The sequence below is a fragment of the Sebastes umbrosus genome, chromosome 8, assembly GCF_015220745.1.
Source record: "Sebastes umbrosus isolate fSebUmb1 chromosome 8, fSebUmb1.pri, whole genome shotgun sequence".
NCBI lineage: Eukaryota > Metazoa > Chordata > Actinopteri > Perciformes > Sebastidae > Sebastes > Sebastes umbrosus.
Genome location: NC_051276.1, coordinates 27,940,907 through 27,962,407, shown reverse-complemented (window position 1 = coordinate 27,962,407; position 21,501 = coordinate 27,940,907). Strand labels below are relative to the sequence as shown.

The window sequence follows — 21,501 nt, the reverse complement described above, 5'->3', positions numbered from 1 at the left end:
ACAACAGCATGATGGCATTGTCACTGTGAGCGTGTTGCCTGGCTGTAGAGGGTTGTAAGAAGTGCAGAGCAAAAACACCAGAGCAAGGATAGCTTAGCAACCTTCTCCAAAGAAAACAAAGACCTGTAACATAAACATATAAAGTAATATATATCTGTACATAGTAGGGCTGCTCGATTATGGCAAAAATCATAATCACGATTATTTTGGTCAATGTTGAGATTGCGATTATTTAACATGATTACTCATTGACTTTGGAAACATCATGCATTTAGAAAGAACATGTTAAAGTTAAATGCATCAATCTGGTGCACTTTGAGAGCTAAATTAAGAGGCGAGATCTTGTAAACAATTTAATCATAAACACATTGGTTGTATGAATGGTGATGACACCAAAAAATGTAACACCCAGAAAGCATGGTAAATGAGATGGGATCTGTGTTTCCAGACGGGTCTGGTGGGTTGCAGACATTGCCGTACTGAGCACAGCATGCACTAAGTGGCGAGGTCCGGGCGAGGGGTGCTGGAAAGGTCCACCTTTCCAAGCCAACTTAGAGGTGTTGCGGCGCACCACCATGGAGATGTTTTCATAATCGTTGGAAGCCCAAAATCGTAATTGAAATTCGATTAGTTGCACAGCCCTAGTACATACAGTAGTAACAGCAAGTTGAATCTGAACACGTGTTAGTAAAGCGCGTGATTTCTAACATGCTGAGAAGCTCGTCCCTACAACACACCCTGGAGTTTCTGTACATGTAAATGTGTGTGAGCGTTGCTGTGTCTGCCAGCTCAGGATGATTCCAGTGTTCGCTGGCTTTTCCATAATTGAGTTTTCTACTTTGGGAAAATCGCCCATGGTTGCACAGCAGGATCATTGGACTGAATGAATAATTGATCTAACATGAATAAGTGGTATAATTAAGGCATTTCATTCTGATTGGTTTTACACGGCTCCCCTGATATCACAAGCAGTCGCAAATGTAATATTTAATACGTATAATAGCTGAAAATTACATCAAGGCTTTGGAAAATAGAATTAAGACCAGCGCGATTAAACTCCAGTCTCCTTATTACACTCTCTGAAGCGATTCCCAGTCAAATAAAATGAGGAAAAACCGGTAACAACCTTTTCCTGTGCCCAAAGTTTTGTCATAAAAATTGTGATATTACCTCCAAAAAAAGAAGATAGTGGCTTTATTCTTCTGGACACTCATTTTATAAATGTGGTCTGTGTGTATGTGCCTGTAAGAAGTGAAGCAATATGTGCAGCACAATAAATGAATCGTAGCGTTCCAAGAAAAGCACTGACAGCTATTTGGAAGATGTTTCTAATCCTGTTACTTTACGTCTTGTTTGCTTTCATATCTTAAGTTTTTTAATTTGACCTCGAGAGGGTTTAGTCGTACGTCAGTCATACTTCAGCATCATGTCACCCTGTCAATCAATTGTGTTTAAAAGCTGAATCTCCCATGCCTTCATCCAAACTGAGTCCACTGAATTGAAGCAATTTTTCAGTCATAATGAATTTCTCTGATATGTAAACAAGTCATTAGCATATTTTTTTTCTCATGGGTTTTCACTGTGATTATAGAGGGATGGATGGTACATATCTGCACTATAAAACATATCGATCTTAATAAGACATATAGTCAATATTGTTTTCCTCTCCAAAAAAATGTTTTAAAGATGTTTTTTTTTTCAAACAAGTGTCAATAACTCAAAATAAGACAGATTACTCCCCTAGTGCCATGAAGATGTGACTTGATTAGCGAAAATTTAAATTGCACTGGAAAAAAGTAAAGTTATCAACTCTTATGTTCAGATGTCACTCAATATTAAACAAAACAGGTCATTAAATTAACTAGAATTACTTTTTTCCCCAGTGGATTTAGTTTTTATGTGTGAAAATTAGGCAGAAAAGGACATGAACAGGTCAGCTTTATTTATGTAATGATTCAGAATACTTTTTTGGGAGCTTATCCAAGCTTATTAAATTTGATTAATATTTTGACTTCATGTATTAAAGGGCAACTAAGGTCATTTTTAACCTAGACCCTATTTCCCATGTTTTTTATTGTGTCTAAGTGACTAATGGGAACAACAATTTTTTTAAATTGGTCCGGTATTGAGGGAGAACGTTGCAGCCGCCAGCCACTTAGGCTGTAATGTAATCATTTGGGGCAACCTGCCACCATCAGTTTACGTCCACTAAAAGAGCTTGATTTGGCCTCTGACAGGCTCAGATTGTTATTATGTGTGTCATTTATTATAAGTGTACATTATGGAAAGGATCCTACAGAGAAATAAAACGTTTTTCTTGCCTTTCGCTTGATCCAGTCTGTTTGTTATTGTGTGTTTCGCTCGGAGAAGTCGGAAATCTCTAGTCACCCCCACATTGTCGAAACCAGCTAAATATTCAGCCATGACATTGAAAATCTTTTAGATATCTCTAAGCTACGCTTTCTGTACTCCAACGAAACAAACTCTGACAACACCGGTGTCCCGTGGTACTCCTCTCTCCACTCTCATGTTTCCACGTTGTCTCTTCTGGCAACAAGTCACATGACACAGTGACAAACAGGAAGCGAAGGTAAGAAAAAGGGTCCTTTCCATAATTTTGTCAGACACATACAGACAATAACATCTGAGTGGCAAAACTAAAACTGACGGTGCCAGGTTGTCCCAAGCGATTTCATTGCAGCCCATTTAGTGGCTGCAGCATTCTCCCTCAGTACTGGACCAGTTTCAAAAATTGTTGTCCCCATTATTCAATTAGACACAAAAAACACGGGAAAGGGTCCAGTTTGAAAAAAAACAAAGTTATCCTTCAACATACATTTCACAATTCTGATAATAACTGTCATCGATCATACGCAGTCACAATTAGAAATAGTTTCCCTCATAATTAAACCCCGCTACGTGTCAGTCTCTCAACAACGGTCTTGAACTATTCTGTCTGTTATTACCAAACTGCAAGGGACATTTTAAGGCCATGTATAGGTCAGAGCTGTATTCCGCTCTGGGTCTGTTTAGATCCCTTTTATATAAGATGCTTACATGAACAACCAGCAAAAGACAAAGTCGGTCCTTTAATGTTTTCTGACAGTGAATAGTTTAGTTCAATTTTATAGGCAAGCATGAATCAGCTACAGGATTTGTGACCTTTTCCCCAGGCGTCGTTACAATAACCCCAGTGTGCAGGCGGTGCCACTTTGTGTGATCGTGGAAAGATGGGGACAAAGTCTACACAGTGCGGATTGGGCATGCTTCGGAGCTAAATCTCAGATGCCAAGTATTTGCTAAATAGCCACAATATTCGATGGTGTCACTCCGATGTGGGCTAAACCACATGAAACCAAAGAGAGCTGCCTCCCAGGCTCCACTAAGTAGGGTTGACAAAAATGGAGATTAAGTGCTCTAATTCATTGACTTAATATGTTAAACAACGTGTGCCTCGGGTCTGTTAAAGGCCAAATGTTCCCAAGCTATTCATCAGTGACAACTTTATTTCTCTCTATAGGGTCTGAGGGGTCCTGATGGCCCTGTGGGGGCAAAAGGGTCCACTGGAGTAAAGGTGAGCAGAAAGTTGGTTAATAAAACATTTTCAGAGTCTCAGATGTAGTTTCATTGTGTGGTTCTTAATTAATAATGTTACTTTACATGCCAAAGCTGCCTTAGAGAAATGTCCGGCCTTCAACTTCCTAATTGCACACATCAAATCTTTCCCACAGAAAGCTAGGATAAACAAAATTGCCGAAGTTTATGTAACACAGGGAAAAGAAATCAGAACTTTTACAAGCGGCTTTGTTCAGCAGACTGTAATTATTGACTATTTTTAACATCTGAAGACTCTTTAGAGGACACTCTTTGTGAGCTGCAAATCTAACAACAGAACCTTAAATCAAAGAGGACTAAAATATTGATGGTGCTGGTGGTGCTTGGCAGTCGAGAACATTTTAACTCTGGGGGATTTCAGAAAGCTCACTTAACTGAGTTGGTTATTTTCTTTGCAGGGCCCTGATGGTCCACCAGGAAAATTGGGCCTCCCCGGGGAGATGGTAAGAAAAAATTGGGCTTCTTTACTTTCCTCTCGTAACAGAAATGGCTTTATTAGCAGTATTATCACAAGCCTGGTTACATTTGACCTTTTGAAGTCTGCGAGGAATTAGTATCCAGGATAAATAGACTGTGATGCTTTTGTCCTAGTGAAGAAAACAATGACTATCTCATTAAAGCATGCACGGAGAGGAAGTCATACAGTTTGGCATGCATGTAGTACATGATCATGTAAGATATGTTGTGTCTTCATTCATTTCTCCATCTGGTGTAACTGCTGTCATCTATCTTACAATTATTTCTTGTTGGTAAGTTGACAATTTGGTACATCCACAGCTGGCTAATGGGCTCCTGGAGATATTTAATCAATGCAAAATGATGAGTCAAATAATCACTTCAGTGGTAGAAGAAGGATTTAAATAATTTACTGAAGGAAACGTAGCAATACCACAATATAAAAATAGTCCACTTCAGGTAAAAGTCCTGCATTTCGAATCTTATTATTATATTTTAACAGTAAAATGTACTGAAAGTATCAAAAATGGAAGTACTAGTTATGCTGAAAAAAATACCCGTGAGAGTCTTTATTATTATTATTATTATAAATCATATTAATGGATTATATTACTGATGCATTCATATGTAAGTTACTATTGTTGCCGATTGAAGTGGAGCTAATGCTACCTACTTTTATATATTGTTGGGTAGTTTAATCTACAATAATGCATTATACAAGATCATATGTTTTATATACAAAATCTACTAACTAGTAGCTATAGCTGCCAGACAAATGTAGTAGAGCCAGTACTACAGCATTTCCCTCTGAAATGTATTAGGGTAGAATTAAAAAGTAAAGTAAAGTATTTTAAACCTGTACTTAAAGGGATAGTTCAGGTATTTTGAAGTGGGGTTGTATGAGGTACTTACATAGTCAGTGTATTACCTACAGTAGATGACGGTCTGCACTCCCCCAGTTTAGAGAAGCAGACAGGAGTTACCGCACCGGAGCAAAGCAATCTACTGCAACAAAACGTATTTTAGCCACCTAAAAGAAAAGCCCTCCTAAAAAATATCCATATCAGTTTAAGAGTACTCTATATTTAGAATATTTTCACCAGTTTACCTTGCCGTAAGACAGCTATACTGTCTGTTTCCGACGGGGAAGTGAAGCTGTTATCTATGCTCTCACCAAAGCAGCCAGACTCCATTGAATAAAACAGTAATATTACTTGCAGAACATGGGAGTTGCTGGTCTTACGCTGCCTCCATCAGTTAGTTTGTTTGTGTTATTGTGTGACTTTGGTGAATCCGAACTAACCAAAGTCACAGAATAGCACAAACGAACTAACGATGGAGGCAGCGGTAGACCAGTTTTTTTCAATGGAGTCTGGTTGCTTTAGCGAGAGCATAGATGGATACAACAGCTTCAGTTCCTTGTCTTAAAGGGCTGTCTGACGGCAAGGTAAAGCGGTGAAAATATTCTAAATATAGCGTATATTTAAACTGATATTGAGCAGTACATTGCTTTGCTTCAGTGTCAGTACTCCTGTCTGTTTCTCCAAACTGGGGGCGTGCCGACCGTCATTTACTGTAGGTAATACACTGACTATGTGAATAAGTACCTATGTACTTTAGTAAATGTATTCCGTACTTCTCACCACTGATCATTTAAAGTTATTTAAAAGTTCATGTCTTGGTTAATATATATATAAAACCTAAAGGACGACACAGGAACACACATGAAAGTGAACTTTGAAGGACTTATTTTTCCTTTTGTGTCATTTTGCTGCAGGGAAGGCTTGGCGAGCCAGGTGAAGCTGGGCCTAAGGGATTTCCAGTAAGTGATTGGGGCTAACAGAGGTCTCTTTTAGGTCAGTCTTGATTTTTGGGGTGGACTCATTTTGGGGAACAGTGGTGGATAAGTGAGGCCTGTGTGCCACACTTTTACTCTAGAGGGTGTTGTAGCATTTCAACATGTATATGAATACCAATAGTGTGTGTGTGTGTGTGTGTGTGTGTGTGTGTGTGTTATAAACGCCTGTACTATTTTCAGGGTATTCAAGGACCCTCTGGATCTCCAGGGGCCAAAGGAATTGAAGGAGAGCCAGTGAGTTTATTATTTGTTTACATTCATTTTGGTTCCGTATTTGAGAATCGACCCCCATTATCAAAGACCTACTGTATGGTTATTTCTTTTTTCTCTGTTTTTTACTCCATCTGGTCCAATTATATAAAATTGTGCAGAATCTGTTAAAGATGATATAGGCAGAAACCATACTATCTCATCGGGCATACTATACCATGTCAATTTTTTACGAGAGTTTTATGACATACTGTACTATGACGTTTTTATGGAATACTATACTTTATAGGATTGTTTTTATGGCATGCATTACTATGACATTTTTTATGACATATCAGACTTTTTAATGACGTTTAATGGCATTTTTCATAGCATACTATACTTTTTTTAGGATGTTTTATGGCATAATTTACGATAATTTTTGTGTGAAATTTTTCATGACATACCAGACTATATATTATTATTATATACCATATATTTTTTTATGGCATACTATACTATGACTTTTTTATTTATGACATTTATTTACAGCCTTCTATACAGTACTATGATTTTTTTAATTAAATTGTTTTATGGCATACTCTGGATGACTTTTTATGACATACTATACTATGATTTTTTTTAATGACATTTTTATTGCATACTGCATATTGACATTTTACTCTAACATACTATACTATGACTTTTTAATTTTTTATGTCATACTATACTATGACTTTTCTATGGCATTCTATACTACAGTATGAGTTTGTTATGACTTTTCATGGCATATGATTCTATTAAATTTTGTAGGATTTTGGTATACTATACTATGACATTTTTAATAACATTTTCTAGGACATTGTTATGGCATATTATACTATGACATTTTTAAGATTTTTTTTATGGCAAAGTCTTCCATGACATTTTTTTTTTTTAATCTATAATGGCCTGTGGCTCTCCTGCACCAACTGTGAACTCTTCTTCTTTCCCCTTTGCATATAAACTCCATTTCCATTTTTTTTTCCATTTCTGAATTTCCACTTTGACACCTTTTATTCAGTGCTTCCTAGAAACCCATATCCTGCTCAAAAAGCCCTGAACAACCTAATCGACTTTCTCTCATTTTGCCCAAGTCTCACAGACACAAGCAGAGAAGTAGTGAGTCTGAGACAATTTGATTTACACCATCCCCTTCCTGGAGAGGCAGCTTTATTGTAGCCTGAATGTGTCTCTATAACAGGAGGCCTGTTTCCATCACTTACAGAAGCTTTGGCTCAGTGTTTTGAAGACTGTTAGCCCTGCAGATTAACTTATCTCTCCGAATCCGCACTTTCTGCCTGGTTCTTATTTCTTTTCACATTTTTCTTCCTTTACTGTCACTTTCAGAGGCATTTGTCCAAGATTAGAAAGTACTCTTAACCTTTTTATTGGTGCCTTTGCTCTGTCGCCGCAGGGACCAGCAGGGCCACCAGGAACGATTGGGCCACTGGGGGAGATGGGGCTAAGGGTGAGTTTGATCACACAGCTGCTGTAAGAAATCCCATTGACTTTTACGTTAGCACCTAATACTAAAAGCTGTTGCTGTCTTGGTCAGGGTCTGCCGGGGAAGGCTGGAGACAGAGGACTGCCTGGTGAACCGGGAGATAAGGTGAAGATGACGATATGATGTTGACATTTTCATTGATTATTAAGATATTGGGCTGGTGGATGTGTACTACTTTGTGTTTTACATAGGCCTGTCAAAGTTAATGTGATGTTAATGCAAATTAGTTTTAACGCCACTAATTTTTTGACGCATTAATGCAACTTGCGATTTTTAGGTTGTAGCGACCTCATTTGTAAAGCTAGAATTAAGATACTGATATCATATGAAACTAGAAAACCTAAGGTATCCATTATATCAACCATGTCATACTAGCTTGTCGCGAAGGAGGTCAAATACCGCTCCAAACTTACGATACATTTTGGCGAGGAAAAACTGGCATGGCCATTTTCAAAGAGGTCCCTTGACCTCTGACCTCAAGATATGTGAATGAAAATGGGTTCTATGGGTACCCACAAGTCTCCCCTTTACAGACATGCCCACTTTATGATAATCACATGCAGTTTGCAACTCCTATTTTTATGGAAATATGTTTGTGCCCCAATCCTGAGAGAAAAAAAGAACGCACATAAATTATATTTTATGAAGAAATTATCAGGATTTTTTGTTACTAGGGAAGTAGGAAGCACTAGGAGAATGATAAGTAAGTACTCTTAACTAAGCTAAGTTTCTAAATGAAATTTCATGGAAGATAATGGATCTAGGTATGTGACCAAACTACTTACATGTGGCTATTTATTTTTTTGTACTCAAAATGTACTAAAAAAGCAACCATGGTGGAAGCAAAGTTTGTACATCAAGAGATACAACACTTCATCACTGACATAACCATCATGCTTCTTCTCCTGACAGGGTGACGTTGGTCTACCTGGCAACATCGGGGAGCAGGGTTTGAATGGCCAGAGAGTGAGTACACGATATGATACGATAAAACTTTATTGTCAGTTTGCACTCAAATTCATTTTGCATCCTTAGACAGTTCCATTCAAGAAATTTAAACACAGGTTAAACATACATCTACACGTATGACACTTTCGGAGACGTACAAAACACAGTTATGACGATTAGACACATGACATTATATCCTTGGATTCAGATCTTATTTAGCAGCACAGTGTTTTTGGTTTAGCAACAGCATAGACTGATAGACTGATTTCTTCAGCCTGTGTTTAAATGAAGGGACTCAAAATCACCTACTGGAGGACAGAAGTTGGTATTCTCTGTTTAAGAAATGCGAGGAGTCAGAAGAAATACTGTTAGCAATGAGCATGCTCTTGTTGTGAGTTGCTTGAAAGGAGTGCGCCACAGGTTGGCCAATAATCTTCGTATAAATTTGGATTTGATTATGTAGTTTAGTTTTGAGTTTCACAGATGAAACCAGAGCCCGGCTGTGAAAAACAGATAAATAATTTGGCTACTGGCACCAAAATATCTTAGTCTACCCAAGAAAGTAAATGCACTGCTGTATCTTCCTACTAATAAGATCTATGTGAGGAATCCATGATAGAGTGGCATCTATCATAACACCCAGGTATTTGTAGAAGTATCCCATGTTGTCTTTGTGTGAAGTCATAATGATTTAAAGTGCACTGAATTTTTAAAAAAATAGACACGTCACTTGCACCACAGAGTAAACCGAGTGGTAAATTTGTTTTCAAAATGTACTCAAATACAGTTTTGGCCAATGTTTTACTACTTACTACACATCTGTTTTTGCTTCCTGTGATCACTGTACTTGTAACACTAAAACATATTGCAACCACAATACTTTTTATGATTTGTCTATCAGGGTGAGCCAGGCATTGATGGGGAGGCTGGACTAAGTGGACCTGATGGAGCCAAGGCAAGTTCAAAAGATAAATTTGATTTATTCATCACTTTAAAAAGCCAAGTGTCTTTCTACTGTAAAGGCCCAGAGTAAATAGTAAAACGTTGCTTTAAGACTTTGGCCGGTAATCAAATTGTAGTCAATAACTTCAACACGGATTACTATCCTGATTCCGGTCTGTGAACTCAATGAACTCTCCAGTTTACTGTAGCAGCCTACTGTGATTAGGGCAAGGCGACTATTGTTTGTGAGATATTGGCCTTTGTACAGTTGGAGCTGCATTGTGTTGACGCTCAGTGAAAACAGATAGCGGGGCTATTTTAAGAGCTCTAACGTCTGGCAAGTATTGTGACAGAGAAAAAAAAGATGGAAAGGCACAAAAAGCCTGCCTATTCAGCAGAGCCTGGAAGTATGGCTGACAGACCCACAAACAACATTTGGCTTAGAGAAGGTGGTAAAATGTGAGCACAGAGAACAGCGAGGATTAGAATAGACTCAACCTGAGAGTCTGTCCAGCTCTGAGCTGCGCGAGACGTTTTCTGTTAAGTCAGGAGAGTAAACTACTTTGAGGGGTTCTTGGCCACGCTGCAGCTTCTGGATGGAAAACGTCAGCTCAAGGGGGATTTGCAGCTTCTGCTGTTAAGTGTTAGGGGAATGGAAATCAGAGTGTTGTCATTGTTCATTGTTGTATTATGTGGTGAAATTTAAAACTGAAATTCAGCAAATAATCAGAGGATTCCAACAATATTTTGCCTCCTTCCAGCAGTCTGGAGCAAATTTAATACCTGATTCTTGTGAGTGAGTCTTTCCAAATAGCGAAAGTCTGTTGTATTGAATATCTGCAATATCAGTTGCTTCACAGAGAAGCCATATTTGTTTCTTAATAAATCTCAATTAGGTTGGCTAGGTTGAGCAGGAGGCCAGGAAAAGGGTGAGAAAGAGGGAGACCAAAGGAAGAGAAACAAGATGGAAACAAACAGTTTTTGGATACAGGACTTGGAAAAACAGCAGGAGCTACTGAATATTTAATGTGAAGTCAACACTAAAACCATGTCTTAACAGCTGATCCAACTACAGTTTTTTTTTTTAGTGCGCTGTGGACTTCATGCTGATCACTAGAATATTCAGTAGGTGGGACCGCACTGCACTGATTTTCATCCTGTCTCCCCGACAGGTGTTTCTCAGTTTCTGGATGGATTTATCCATTCTGTTATCACGCCAAAGTGTGTAATAGACCCGCCTGTCCACCAGAGGATAGCGTGTCAGTGTCACATTTTGCCGTGCAGAGACGTGAATATTACACGCCTGTATTAATGTGCAGTACCGACAGGAGGCAACAAAGCCACAGACATAGGCTCAGGCAAGAGAAACACTTAGTTAGGTTAAGGGAAAACATCATGGTTGGGCTTAAAATAAGTATGTAAACTAAGTAAAACACATATGGAAACAACGTAACGTCGGTGCTGAAAACACGTGACAACCATCATTAACTTAACTTATTACACGGTTTTGTTGAATACTCGATTCTGATCGGTCAATCACGGCGTTCTACTGTCTGTTATTTCTGTATAACAGACCGTTGCTATGGATGCAGTTCTGATCTCGGACTCTGGCGGACCTTTTTTGTGTCAAATTATTGATTTCTTAAGTAAGTAGCCGTGTAATAAGCGGGATAATGTACAGCTAGAGGTCATTATTGTGAAATAAACCCCTTCGCGATGTAGAGGGGTGGATTTCTTGCATCGCCCTGTTAGGGTTTATTTCACAACAATGACCAGCTCGCTGTACATTATCCCTTACTTACAAAACAAAACACCGGTCTCGAACACGAGTCTCCTGGTTGAAAGTCTTGAGTTTGTTGGACCCGTCAACCCCCTCAAGCACCAAAAGTGGACTTTCTCACTTTATATACTGAGTAACTTGCTCTGAAGTTAGACTTCCGTCATTACACAATACACGACAACCGTCACTACAAAACACTGCACATTCATGCGGGGCATGTAATATTCACGTCTCGGCGACACAAAACGTGACACTGACAAGCTTTCTTCCGGTGGACAGGCTGGTCTATTACACGCTTTGCCGTGAGACAGTGCTGATTGATCAGTCTTCTTCTGCTACTTTTTATCCCTATATCTGTGTTCCAAAAGGCTCATTTATTTGTCCAGTCTTGTTCTTTTAATCACATATTTCCATTTGGAGAGACCATCAGCCTTTTTGGTTTTGTTGCTTACTCATTACACAGACAGGACTCGCTATATATTTCCCGTAAACTAATCTAAGACATGTTAGCAGTCTACAAAACTGCTTGTCCGCTATGAATGGTTGGTTGGCCAACAATTTCTTTCAGTAAAATTACAACGTAACTGAATGATCAGTTCTGATAATAATCTATCAAATGTGCAGCTGAGCCTCGACCCACTTTCAGGCAACAAGTGATGAACCTTGCATGTCAAGCCACTGTGACATCTTCTTTTCCATCTTTGATGTAGAAATATTTCCAAATTACAGCCTGTTGTGTCCCATTAATAAATCAGTCAAGCTTTGGTGTCATTCTGGCCAAACTACTGTAACTCTGTTTACATGCCTGAGCTGCTTCTGTAGAAACTGCAGCTTGTCGAGGATGCTGCATTAAGATCTCTAAAGTAGAGCTGAGATCTCTCCTGTCCCGGCCTCGTGTCTTTGTGGCCTGTGAATACTAGATACAATTTAAGATTTTATTTATTACTTGCTGCTAGTTGACCCTTAATGCTGTACACTATAGACAGGAGGACTCTGCAATCATCGGATCAGGCCTTACTGACTGACCGAGCTTAGGCATTGTGGCCCTTTCTGCAGACATTTGGTCACTTAATGTAGAATATCATGAAAACCTGTAAGCACACACAGACCTTTCATTGATATATTTACTTTACTGAAAGTTTTATTGGATATAAGTAATAATTTTTCCAGTCTGAATATTTTATTCAAACGTATTCAAACAGTCCAAAATCCTGTCTATGGTAACTCAACTGTGTGATCAACTTTTTCATTGGACTTGTACTACTCTCCTCAGGGTGACAAGGGGGATGCTGGTCAAGAAGGCGGTAAAGGAGAAAGGGGTGAAATCGGTCTGAAAGGAAAAGAAGGACCCCTTGGGCCTCCCGGATTGGTCGGTGTGAGGGTGAGTGTCACAGCAGCCAACTCCAAATTTCATTCAATTCCCATGAAAAGACAGCTCATTTTGTCCGCTTACAAACCCCGTTCGATTTTCTTTCATCAGGGTCAGGAGGGTAAACCTGGCAAAATTGGTGAAAGAGGAAAACCAGGAGAAAAGGTTCGTCAGTTCACTTGCTCGGGGCTTAAAAACCTTTCGTTCTTGGATGTCTGTCAATTTGCTGTCTTGTACAAGCGGTTGAATAGTTCTCTGCTGTTGTGGTAAACAAACAGTATCAGGTCAGAAACCTCCATAAGAATGTCAAATAGACTTTCAGTATTAAATGTTTGAATTGTCAAACTACTCGCACAACTGTTCGGGGGGAAGTTTGTTCTCTCACTGCATACCTGCTCTTTGACGGCGTCTCTCCAGGGGAGCAAAGGTCACCAAGGTCACCTGGGTCAGTCCGGGCCGACCGGCGAGCAGGGAGAGACGGGGTTTGTCGGACAGAAGGGAGCGAGAGGAACCATCGGGCCAGTGGTAAGACATCCGCAGATGGTTTGAAGGACTTGCTTTGTTGTTGGTGGATGTGGGCTAAATGTATATATTTCCCCAGGGTGCTCCGGGGAGAATGGGCCAACAAGGAGATCCAGGCATATCAGGTTACGAGGTGAGAGCAGTGATGGAATAACGCAGGATGTTATGAAAGTGAGGGACCTGAAGCAAAACCATACAAAAGTCTTCAATCTGCTTTCAATTCATAAATGTAAAAACAGTGACAATCAACATTAGTAAGCGTCTAAAGTAAAAACTTTCTTTCTCTACTTCTATTTCATATATTGAAAGAAAACTTTTTATTTTTATGTTTATGCCACATACTGGTGTGTATGCACAATATAATATCAGGCGTGTAATCAATAAATCAGTTTGGGGTCCGTTTAGTGTGTGTGGGAATTTTTCTTGATATTATTCTGCTTTTTTTTAACCAAGAAATGCTAAGCACGTTTTTTCTCTCACAACCCAAAAGCCTGGATTGATTTTTTTGTAAGGAGTTTCATCTGGGTTTATTTTTCATACGGAACATTATTGAATGATATTATTGACTTGCAAGTAGATACCGAGCTTGTATTGTTCTGCTGTTGATGAATCACAGGCTGAATCTCAATAGCTGGTGTTTCATTCTTCCTCTTCTTCGCTCCACAGTCGGGGGAATCCTCTACTTTCATGTGCAGTTTTGGTTAATTTCATTTTTTTATGTAGGTCAAGTCACTGGTCTGTCTTCAGCCAATGACTTAACTTTGAATTCTCTCATGATTCTTTGCTATTTAAAGGTATAAACCAGGGTAAAATATGCCATCTTATCTTGATTAATAGCATTGTGGATAGAGGTAAAAACCTTATACAACTTTAATTATGTTTTTGCCTTAAAGTTGACCACTAGAGGGCAGAAAGTAGACATCAGAACAACTTTGTTATGTGCTATGGAGGCCATACAAGGACAAATACAAGCAAAAATGTTTTTTAAAAATGAGTGTTGTGTTGTTTCCTAACATACCATGTCTGCTTGCAGCTAGCTAGATGTACCTCTTTGCCAGTTCCGGGGTGGTGGAGAAGCTTTTCATTGATTTTTAACAAACTTTTATTTACTTCTTGTGCAAAGCGACAATATAGAGAAAAGCAATATTACTGGTCATTACCTGTGTTCGTGTGTAATAGATTCAGGATAAGATAAGGGGGTGAGAAATCAATCATTGCAGCGTTAAGACTACAGTATAATCAAATCGTTGACACAAATAACCACGACTTGACTGATGGATCCTAAAATTGCATTCTCCATAGCAGCAAAAGATGAAGTGTTGATTGATGACACTGTTGCGTTTTCAGTTTACAGAAGTTTTCTCACTCTCTGTCTCTTCCTCGACTCCCAACGTAATATTTCACACGATAAATTGGGAGTGAAGGCTGGGGAGGGTTACAGTCACAAACTCTTTTTCTTGTCATAGGGTCACACGGGACCGCAGGGCCCCCTGGGACCTCCTGGGCCAAAAGGTGAAAAGGTAAATAACGACTTTTACTTGCTATCCCTAATAGCCGTCTGCACTTTGATTGTGTCTAATGAGCTCTTGAGGCCGGTAATGGTTGCATTACTTAACAATGTAAAACTGTCGTGCAGCTCGTTGTCTTTGAGTGGTCAGTTTTTTGATGCATTGGTTCTTCAGTTGTGTCCCTAATTAGTGCGTCCTCTGTCTGCCTAGTCCTTGCAATGCCCCTAAAGTCAACCCTAATTTGATCCATGATATGAACCAGGACACGTCCAATTAACTCAGTGCTGCTGTCAAATGTATATAATTAGCCAAGCACCTGGTCTGCTCATGATTTTGCGGATATTAGCAACATAATTTGTGTTTATTTGACAGGAGCAGCCCAAAATACATTACACTGCACTAGAGTTTAGTGAGACGCTAATTTGCATTTTTTTTATTCCCTGGGCAGGAGCCATCTGGATGTGGATATCTGTTACTTTTTCGTTGCCAATATACACAAAATAATGGCTCCGCTCGCTTTCTAATTAAATCTGTATCTAGCTATCACACGGGTCGTTGCAAAATGCATGATTGTCAATTGAGAGAAACAGGTAATCCTGGCACTAGAACATGCTGCAGATAAAATACAGATACTGTATCACAGTTATATTAAAAGCACTAATGCTACAATATATTGCTTTCATCCCCGCAAGTGTCAGTTATGCTCGGCCCCCAGCCATCACTAATTATTCTCCTACTTTTAGATGCCTGTTGGGCTCCTCAATTGTTTATTTAATTTGACACATGCACCAAACATGAAATCGTGCACACATCCGTGGTTATTGTTTAATGAGTCCAATAAAGACCCTGGAACAGAGAAAGGCTCCATTTGTGTGAAATGGGATCATTGTGGGTAATAGCGCATGTAATGATTTGCCATTCATATAAAGAGAGAGCGGGGCAATGTGTTGCCATTGTTCTACTCTTTCAAACAAAACATGCATTGATTTTGCACAGGTCATTGGCTTCGAGGGGAAATTCCATTGATCGCGGTTGTCTGTCTGTATTGCTTGTTTAGGGTGAACAGGGAGACGACAGCAAGGTCGAAGGTCCTCCAGGTCCCCAAGGTGACAGAGTGAGTTTCTTACACGTATCCGTTTTTCCTGTGTCGTTTTTTAGCGGTGGTCTGGATTGTTTAATTGATTTGTTTGCATATGAACCCAGGGTCCTGCTGGAAACAGAGGAGACAGAGGAGAGCCTGGTGACCCCGGACACATTGTAAGTGAAATAAACATACTAACACGTTGTTTGCTTTTGTCTTCAGGTATAATTTCAATTACGTTTAAGTGATGTTCTGTATATTGAAATACAGAAAATTATATTTTCCAGGGTCAAATAGGTGTTGATGGAAAGAGAGGTGAAGCTGGTGCCCCAGGGCTTCCTGTAAGTATCTTATTTATGTCTCTTAAAATGTAAATCTCCGATATGTATAGTGTCTATAGTGTAAACAGTAATGATCATTTTAGGGACATCCTGGACCAAAGGGACAACCAGGGCTGAAAGGACCCAAAGGTGACCAAGTAAGGACATAAATAAAAAGTGGCATGATTTTTTTTTTTATTTGAAAACTCAATTACTTCATACAATATTATTGGATTGTATTTTCCACCATGCAACCATGTCAGAGCTGTGGAACATGAACTCTTTATGCTCCAGGGTCGGAAAGGAAAATCAGGGGCGAGAGGCACATCTGGAACCAAAGGACCTCCAGTGAGTTGGATGCATTTCTTGTCTTACTATATAATCCGACATAACTCAGAGCAGAGCTACATGCTATTATTTAAAATTAGGTCTGTCAATCGATTTAAAATATTTAATCATATGATTTTCCATAGTTAATGGCGAATTAATTGCACATTTTTATCTGTTCAAAATGTACCTTAAAGGGAAATTTGTCAAGTATTTATTACTCTTATCAACATGGGAGTGGACAAATAAGCTTGCTTTACGCAAATATATGTATATATTTATTATTGGAAATCAATTAACAACACAAAACAATGACAGATATTGTCCAGAAACCCTCACAGGTACTGCATTTAGCATAAAAATGTGCTCAAATCATAACATGGCAAACTCAAGCCTAACAGGCAACAACAGCTGTCAGTGTGTCAGTGTGCTGACTTGACTATGGACTTGCTCTAAACTGCATGTGATTATCATAAAGTGGGCATATCCGTAAAGGGGAGACTCGTGGGTACCCATAGAACCCATTTTCAATCACATATCTTGAGGTCAGAGGTCAAGGGACGCCAGTTTTTCCTCGCCAAACTTTAGCACACGTTTGGAGCGTTATTTAGCCTCTTTTGCGACAAGCTAGTATAACATGGTTGGTATCAATGGATTAGGTTTTCTAGTTTCATATGATGCCAGGATCTTCACTCTAGCTTTAAAACTGAGCCCGCTACAACCTCCGAAAGATTGATTGCGTTAAAGAAATTAGTGGCATTAAAACTAATTTGCGTTAACGCGTTATTATCGCGTTAACTTTGACAGCTCTATTTAAAACTAATGCAAGCTTTGACATAAACATTTCTGATTATCTTTTCTAAGGGTCCAGAGGGTCCTCTCGGCCCACGGGGAGTTGTGGGCAGGGGGGGACTTGAGGGTCCGCCTGGCATGGATGGACTGCCCGGTAAAGATGGAACTAAAGGAGTCAAGGTGAGGACACTGCGGTGAAACTCACAAATGAATAAAAAAGGAAACCAGCTCTCATTATTGTTCACCAAACTGTGTTTAGGGGGAGCAAGGAGAAGACGGAGCTGTGGGCTTAACTGGCAAACCTGGGCAGCAGGGTACAACTGGTGTGACGGGGCTTCCTGGAAGTCAAGGCTACTTTGGGCCAAAGGTGAGAATGATGATGATGGGTGAACAATTTGTTTATTACTTTATTTTAGTAGCTTGAGCTGAGAGTGCAAAGTTTTGATCTTATTCAAAAAGAACTTAATGTAAAGTTATAGCACAGCTTTTTGATAGATCACAATGCAGGCAATTTTATTGCCAGTATCAAGTGGAAATTGCCAACTCAGCTTTAATCTGCCACTGTTGCCTCCCTTGGCGCCACAGTGCAGTGCTGCCTTTTTGTTCGGAGTGTTTTCTGATCTCAAATGCCAAACTGTGCACTAAGTCTTTACACCGTATCTCTAAAGACCTCGTTTTCACAGCAATAATTTTAGGAAAGTTGGTGTCGCAATTATTAATGAGTTGGCACAGTCTTGATTTGCAGCGATTTGCCAATATTATATAAAATACAGAGAGGCTTTATTTTATTATTATTTTCCCCTCACTGTACCCTCATGGTTAGGGAATAAATTTGCATTGTGATTTGGTCATATGTCGGTGATCTATGTGCAAACATGTATTGGATTTGGACTGATTGTCATGAAGTAAACTGTAGTTTTGTTCTACTACTGGATCTTGCGATAATGAAACTTTCAAAACTGATGTTATAGTGATGTAGGGGAAAAGCATCAGCCAAGCACAGTTGAGATAAAAGGTTCAGTTCTTGGCGGTGTTGCTTCCTACTTGGTTTGCTACCCCACTTCATGCAATTACAAGTGTCCATTGGTGGGAAGCCAGTGAGGGACCATGAGCTTGTTCCTGCACAATCTTTGACTGGTTTGTCTGGGTGTCTGTTCAGAGTTTACTGGGTGGGATGTGAGGAGGATGTGCATGTGTTTACGTGTATTTATATGTGTTCTCCAGGGTGAGAGGGGTCTTTCAGGCCAAACTGGTGCATCAGGAAAAAAAGGCTTTATTGGCGGGATGGGATTGCCAGGAAAACAAGGAGACCAGGGACCTAAAGGACAACCAGTGAGCACTGATTTGTCAAATAAATTAAAATTCCTTTACATGACAACTTTTTTTGCTTGCTCAGTGATGAATATTGCCATTATTAACTTTTCCTTCTCTGTTTATCAGGGGGATGCTGGTGGACAAGGATTTCCAGGGGTGTTTGGTCTGTATGGACCAAAGGTATGTGCACCCTTTAAGCTCCATGCAAAACCAAAATGATGACCTCAGGTCAATCAGACCTATAAAGTTTCAAGTCTGAACAAAGGCCAGACTGATGATATGGCTCTGAGACAGTAAAATGACCCAAAATGTCAGTCCTGCGTTTTAACTCACCTTTTGGTTGAAGTACTTTGTCAAGTTTGAGCATCTAACATTGTCTGGAGGTGCATTACATTATATTGTCTTCAGTAAAAAATGATATGAAAGCTGTTATGTATTACTGTAACATGCCCCAGGATGACATCTGCTGCACCATAAGTCTGCTTTACTTACAGCGATGCTGCACTATACATTACTGCCAGCTGAAGAAACAGAACAGGCTTTCCTGGAGTCTCTCTCTTTAATTTAAAACCCTGAGGGTGATCTCGGATACTTTCCTACTGTGGGAGTTGAACAGGAGTGTGAAGCAGATGAGCTTTGTCTTAGTGTTCAGTGGAGTTTATAATAATTTTTCTTACTCCGAAGCAATGAGTAAGGCTAATTAGTAAGGAGATAAAAAACAAAACATCTCCTGTCCAGGAGTGATGTTTAATGGTTGTAATCAACAATTTAACAGCAACAATATTGACCATATTCTAGATAAGAGGAGAGATTAAGTTGTTTACGCTAGTTTCTTATAAAACTTTTTCACTTTCCGCTTGGAATTATTACATTAATCAAACTTTTTTTATTATGATATTTTTATGATGAAAGCACCGTGCTGCAAACCATTTATTTTTTTACAGCTATATCAAGAGTAGATTAAAACTGGTAGCACATGTGTCGTTAAGCAGTGGAGTAGCTGCTTGGTAGGGGTGTATGAAAATGTTACATCATACAGAATCTACACTAACATAACGGTGTTGCATAGTGTTGCCCGTAGACTAATGTAGGAGCATTGCACCATATAAAACATCTGTGACACAGTTACTGAAGGGGCATTTTGAAGATTGGGTTTGGGTTTACAGCTCTCAGATAACGGTGAGGAGGGATGAGTAAGTGGCAATCACCCCCCTGAGAGTAACAGGCTGCGACTGCTTTCAGGCAACTTTAAAGGTTCTCTAAATGATACTCGGAGCATTAATATAGCAGCAAACAACTATTTGCTATGAAAATATTTGGGATGCTACAGTGAGGAAATGTTCCCACCGCTTAATAAATTTGTGACAACACCGGACATTTGTTCTGCTTCTGAAATGCTCGTGGTGTCGTCTGAAGCCGTACGGAGGAAGGAACAAAACCGGGTCGCAGCCGAACGCAGCACAGTGGCGCCAGGTGGAAACCAGCTGTAGAGCTCTTTAAATCCGAACTATTGCCAAATAGGCGCTTTTGCCTTTCGCTTTGGCATCAAATCCTCCGCCATCGTCTTGTCGGTCAACTCTCCCTCATCATGTGATAAAGGATTTCTGATGCTACTTGGTGCTGTGACTACACTACTGCTGCTGTACGTGCACGGAACAGACACTTTAAGTTTATAATTATAGCGTCCGTCGTCGGACAACAGGCTTAGTATTTCACAAATTAGTGTTTTTTTATTTGATGAACGTGGCCGCTGATACGATTAACTTAATGGGTTTTATTTTTATTTTTATTTTTAAAAAGCAAAACAACGGTGGGCAAGTAATATAATTGGCGTATGCCCGAACACCATGTCACACCGGTAACACAGACTACCGCGGCAAGCCTAGTAAAGATATAGAGGAGTAATGTCTACCTGAGCAGAGAATGAAGTCGCTCTCCCTCTGTGTGCATGTGAGTGTGCCCCAGGAGCTAGCTCACGGCCGCCGCTCTGCACTGCTCTCATACGGCGGTTACAGCTGATAACGCCGTCCCAACCGACGGCGTCGTCGCAGAAACATAGCACCCACTTTCCAGTTCACCCTCAGGTTAACACTGTTAGCTCTGTCAGCACTTTCCGCATTGTTTACACCGCTGTTAACACCGTTAGGTACAAGCCGCGGCTCTCCATCACCATGTTGAGAGGCAATAGAGTGCTCCCAATCTTGTATTTAGCACCTTCAACATGGTGCTTTGTCAATGTAACAAATCCTGCTTGTTGCCAATGGAGGTCGACAAAGGTCATTGATTGTTCAATATCGGTTAAACCTTTAAACTTACCATATCTTATCCACCATTATAAATTACAAATATTTGTCTTTCTAGGGACCCCTGGGAGACATTGGCCCAGCAGGGATACAGGGACCAAAAGGACCACGTGGTTTGTTGGTAAGATGAAGATTGATGGCAGTTTGGTAACTCGGTGTAGTATTTCAGCCAATGCCAGCGCACTGAACTCTCACAAACTGCACACTTCACATGAAAAATAAGCAGTGCTCCATAAGATGCTCCATCATAAGTGTCGTCAGTCACTAACATGCCTCTTGCTTTCCAGGGTATGGAGGGAGCTTTGGGCCCCGTTGGCATCATTGGCCCCAGCGGTCATTCTGTATGTACCTCATATCTCATCCTATCTGCCAAGCTCTATGTGACTTCTCTCTGCTTTTTGGCAGTGATGGAGTGATCTTCTGTCTCCTTTCTCTCCATCAGGGACCCAAGGGTGACAAAGGAAGTCGGGGGGAGACGGTGCGTGGCGCTGTTTTGATGAATCCTTTTGTCTGTACTGTGAGCACAGAATAGGATACTTAGTATGGAGACGGCACACCACTCAGCCTCTTTTGCCCTCAGCACTTTTCATTTCCTATTGTGCTCCACTGTTTGTTCTTACACTCACAGTGA

General features: G+C 39.9%; 1 protein-coding gene across 2 annotated transcripts in view; it reads left to right on the top strand.

Moving 5' to 3' along the window:
- Positions 1 to 21,501, top strand: part of col27a1b (collagen, type XXVII, alpha 1b) — a 108,316-nt gene that overhangs the window by 56,895 nt on the left and 29,920 nt on the right. For both annotated transcript variants that reach the window (XR_005207812.1, XM_037777094.1), the window contains exons 29-53: positions 3,521 to 3,574; positions 4,014 to 4,058; positions 5,849 to 5,893; positions 6,110 to 6,163; positions 7,575 to 7,628; positions 7,716 to 7,769; positions 8,577 to 8,630; positions 9,514 to 9,567; positions 12,608 to 12,715; positions 12,815 to 12,868; positions 13,121 to 13,228; positions 13,305 to 13,358; positions 14,692 to 14,745; positions 15,791 to 15,847; positions 15,937 to 15,990; positions 16,102 to 16,155; positions 16,239 to 16,292; positions 16,429 to 16,482; positions 17,326 to 17,433; positions 17,513 to 17,620; positions 18,478 to 18,585; positions 18,694 to 18,747; positions 20,929 to 20,991; positions 21,158 to 21,211; positions 21,313 to 21,348. Coding sequence is in view for 1 of the 2 variants with exons in the window: in XM_037777094.1 (XP_037633022.1) it covers positions 3,521 to 3,574; positions 4,014 to 4,058; positions 5,849 to 5,893; positions 6,110 to 6,163; positions 7,575 to 7,628; positions 7,716 to 7,769; positions 8,577 to 8,630; positions 9,514 to 9,567; positions 12,608 to 12,715; positions 12,815 to 12,868; positions 13,121 to 13,228; positions 13,305 to 13,358; positions 14,692 to 14,745; positions 15,791 to 15,847; positions 15,937 to 15,990; positions 16,102 to 16,155; positions 16,239 to 16,292; positions 16,429 to 16,482; positions 17,326 to 17,433; positions 17,513 to 17,620; positions 18,478 to 18,585; positions 18,694 to 18,747; positions 20,929 to 20,991; positions 21,158 to 21,211; positions 21,313 to 21,348 (1,596 nt within the window). In the remaining variant the exon portion in view is untranslated. The remainder of the gene's footprint in view (positions 1 to 3,520; positions 3,575 to 4,013; positions 4,059 to 5,848; positions 5,894 to 6,109; positions 6,164 to 7,574; positions 7,629 to 7,715; positions 7,770 to 8,576; positions 8,631 to 9,513; positions 9,568 to 12,607; positions 12,716 to 12,814; positions 12,869 to 13,120; positions 13,229 to 13,304; positions 13,359 to 14,691; positions 14,746 to 15,790; positions 15,848 to 15,936; positions 15,991 to 16,101; positions 16,156 to 16,238; positions 16,293 to 16,428; positions 16,483 to 17,325; positions 17,434 to 17,512; positions 17,621 to 18,477; positions 18,586 to 18,693; positions 18,748 to 20,928; positions 20,992 to 21,157; positions 21,212 to 21,312; positions 21,349 to 21,501) is intronic.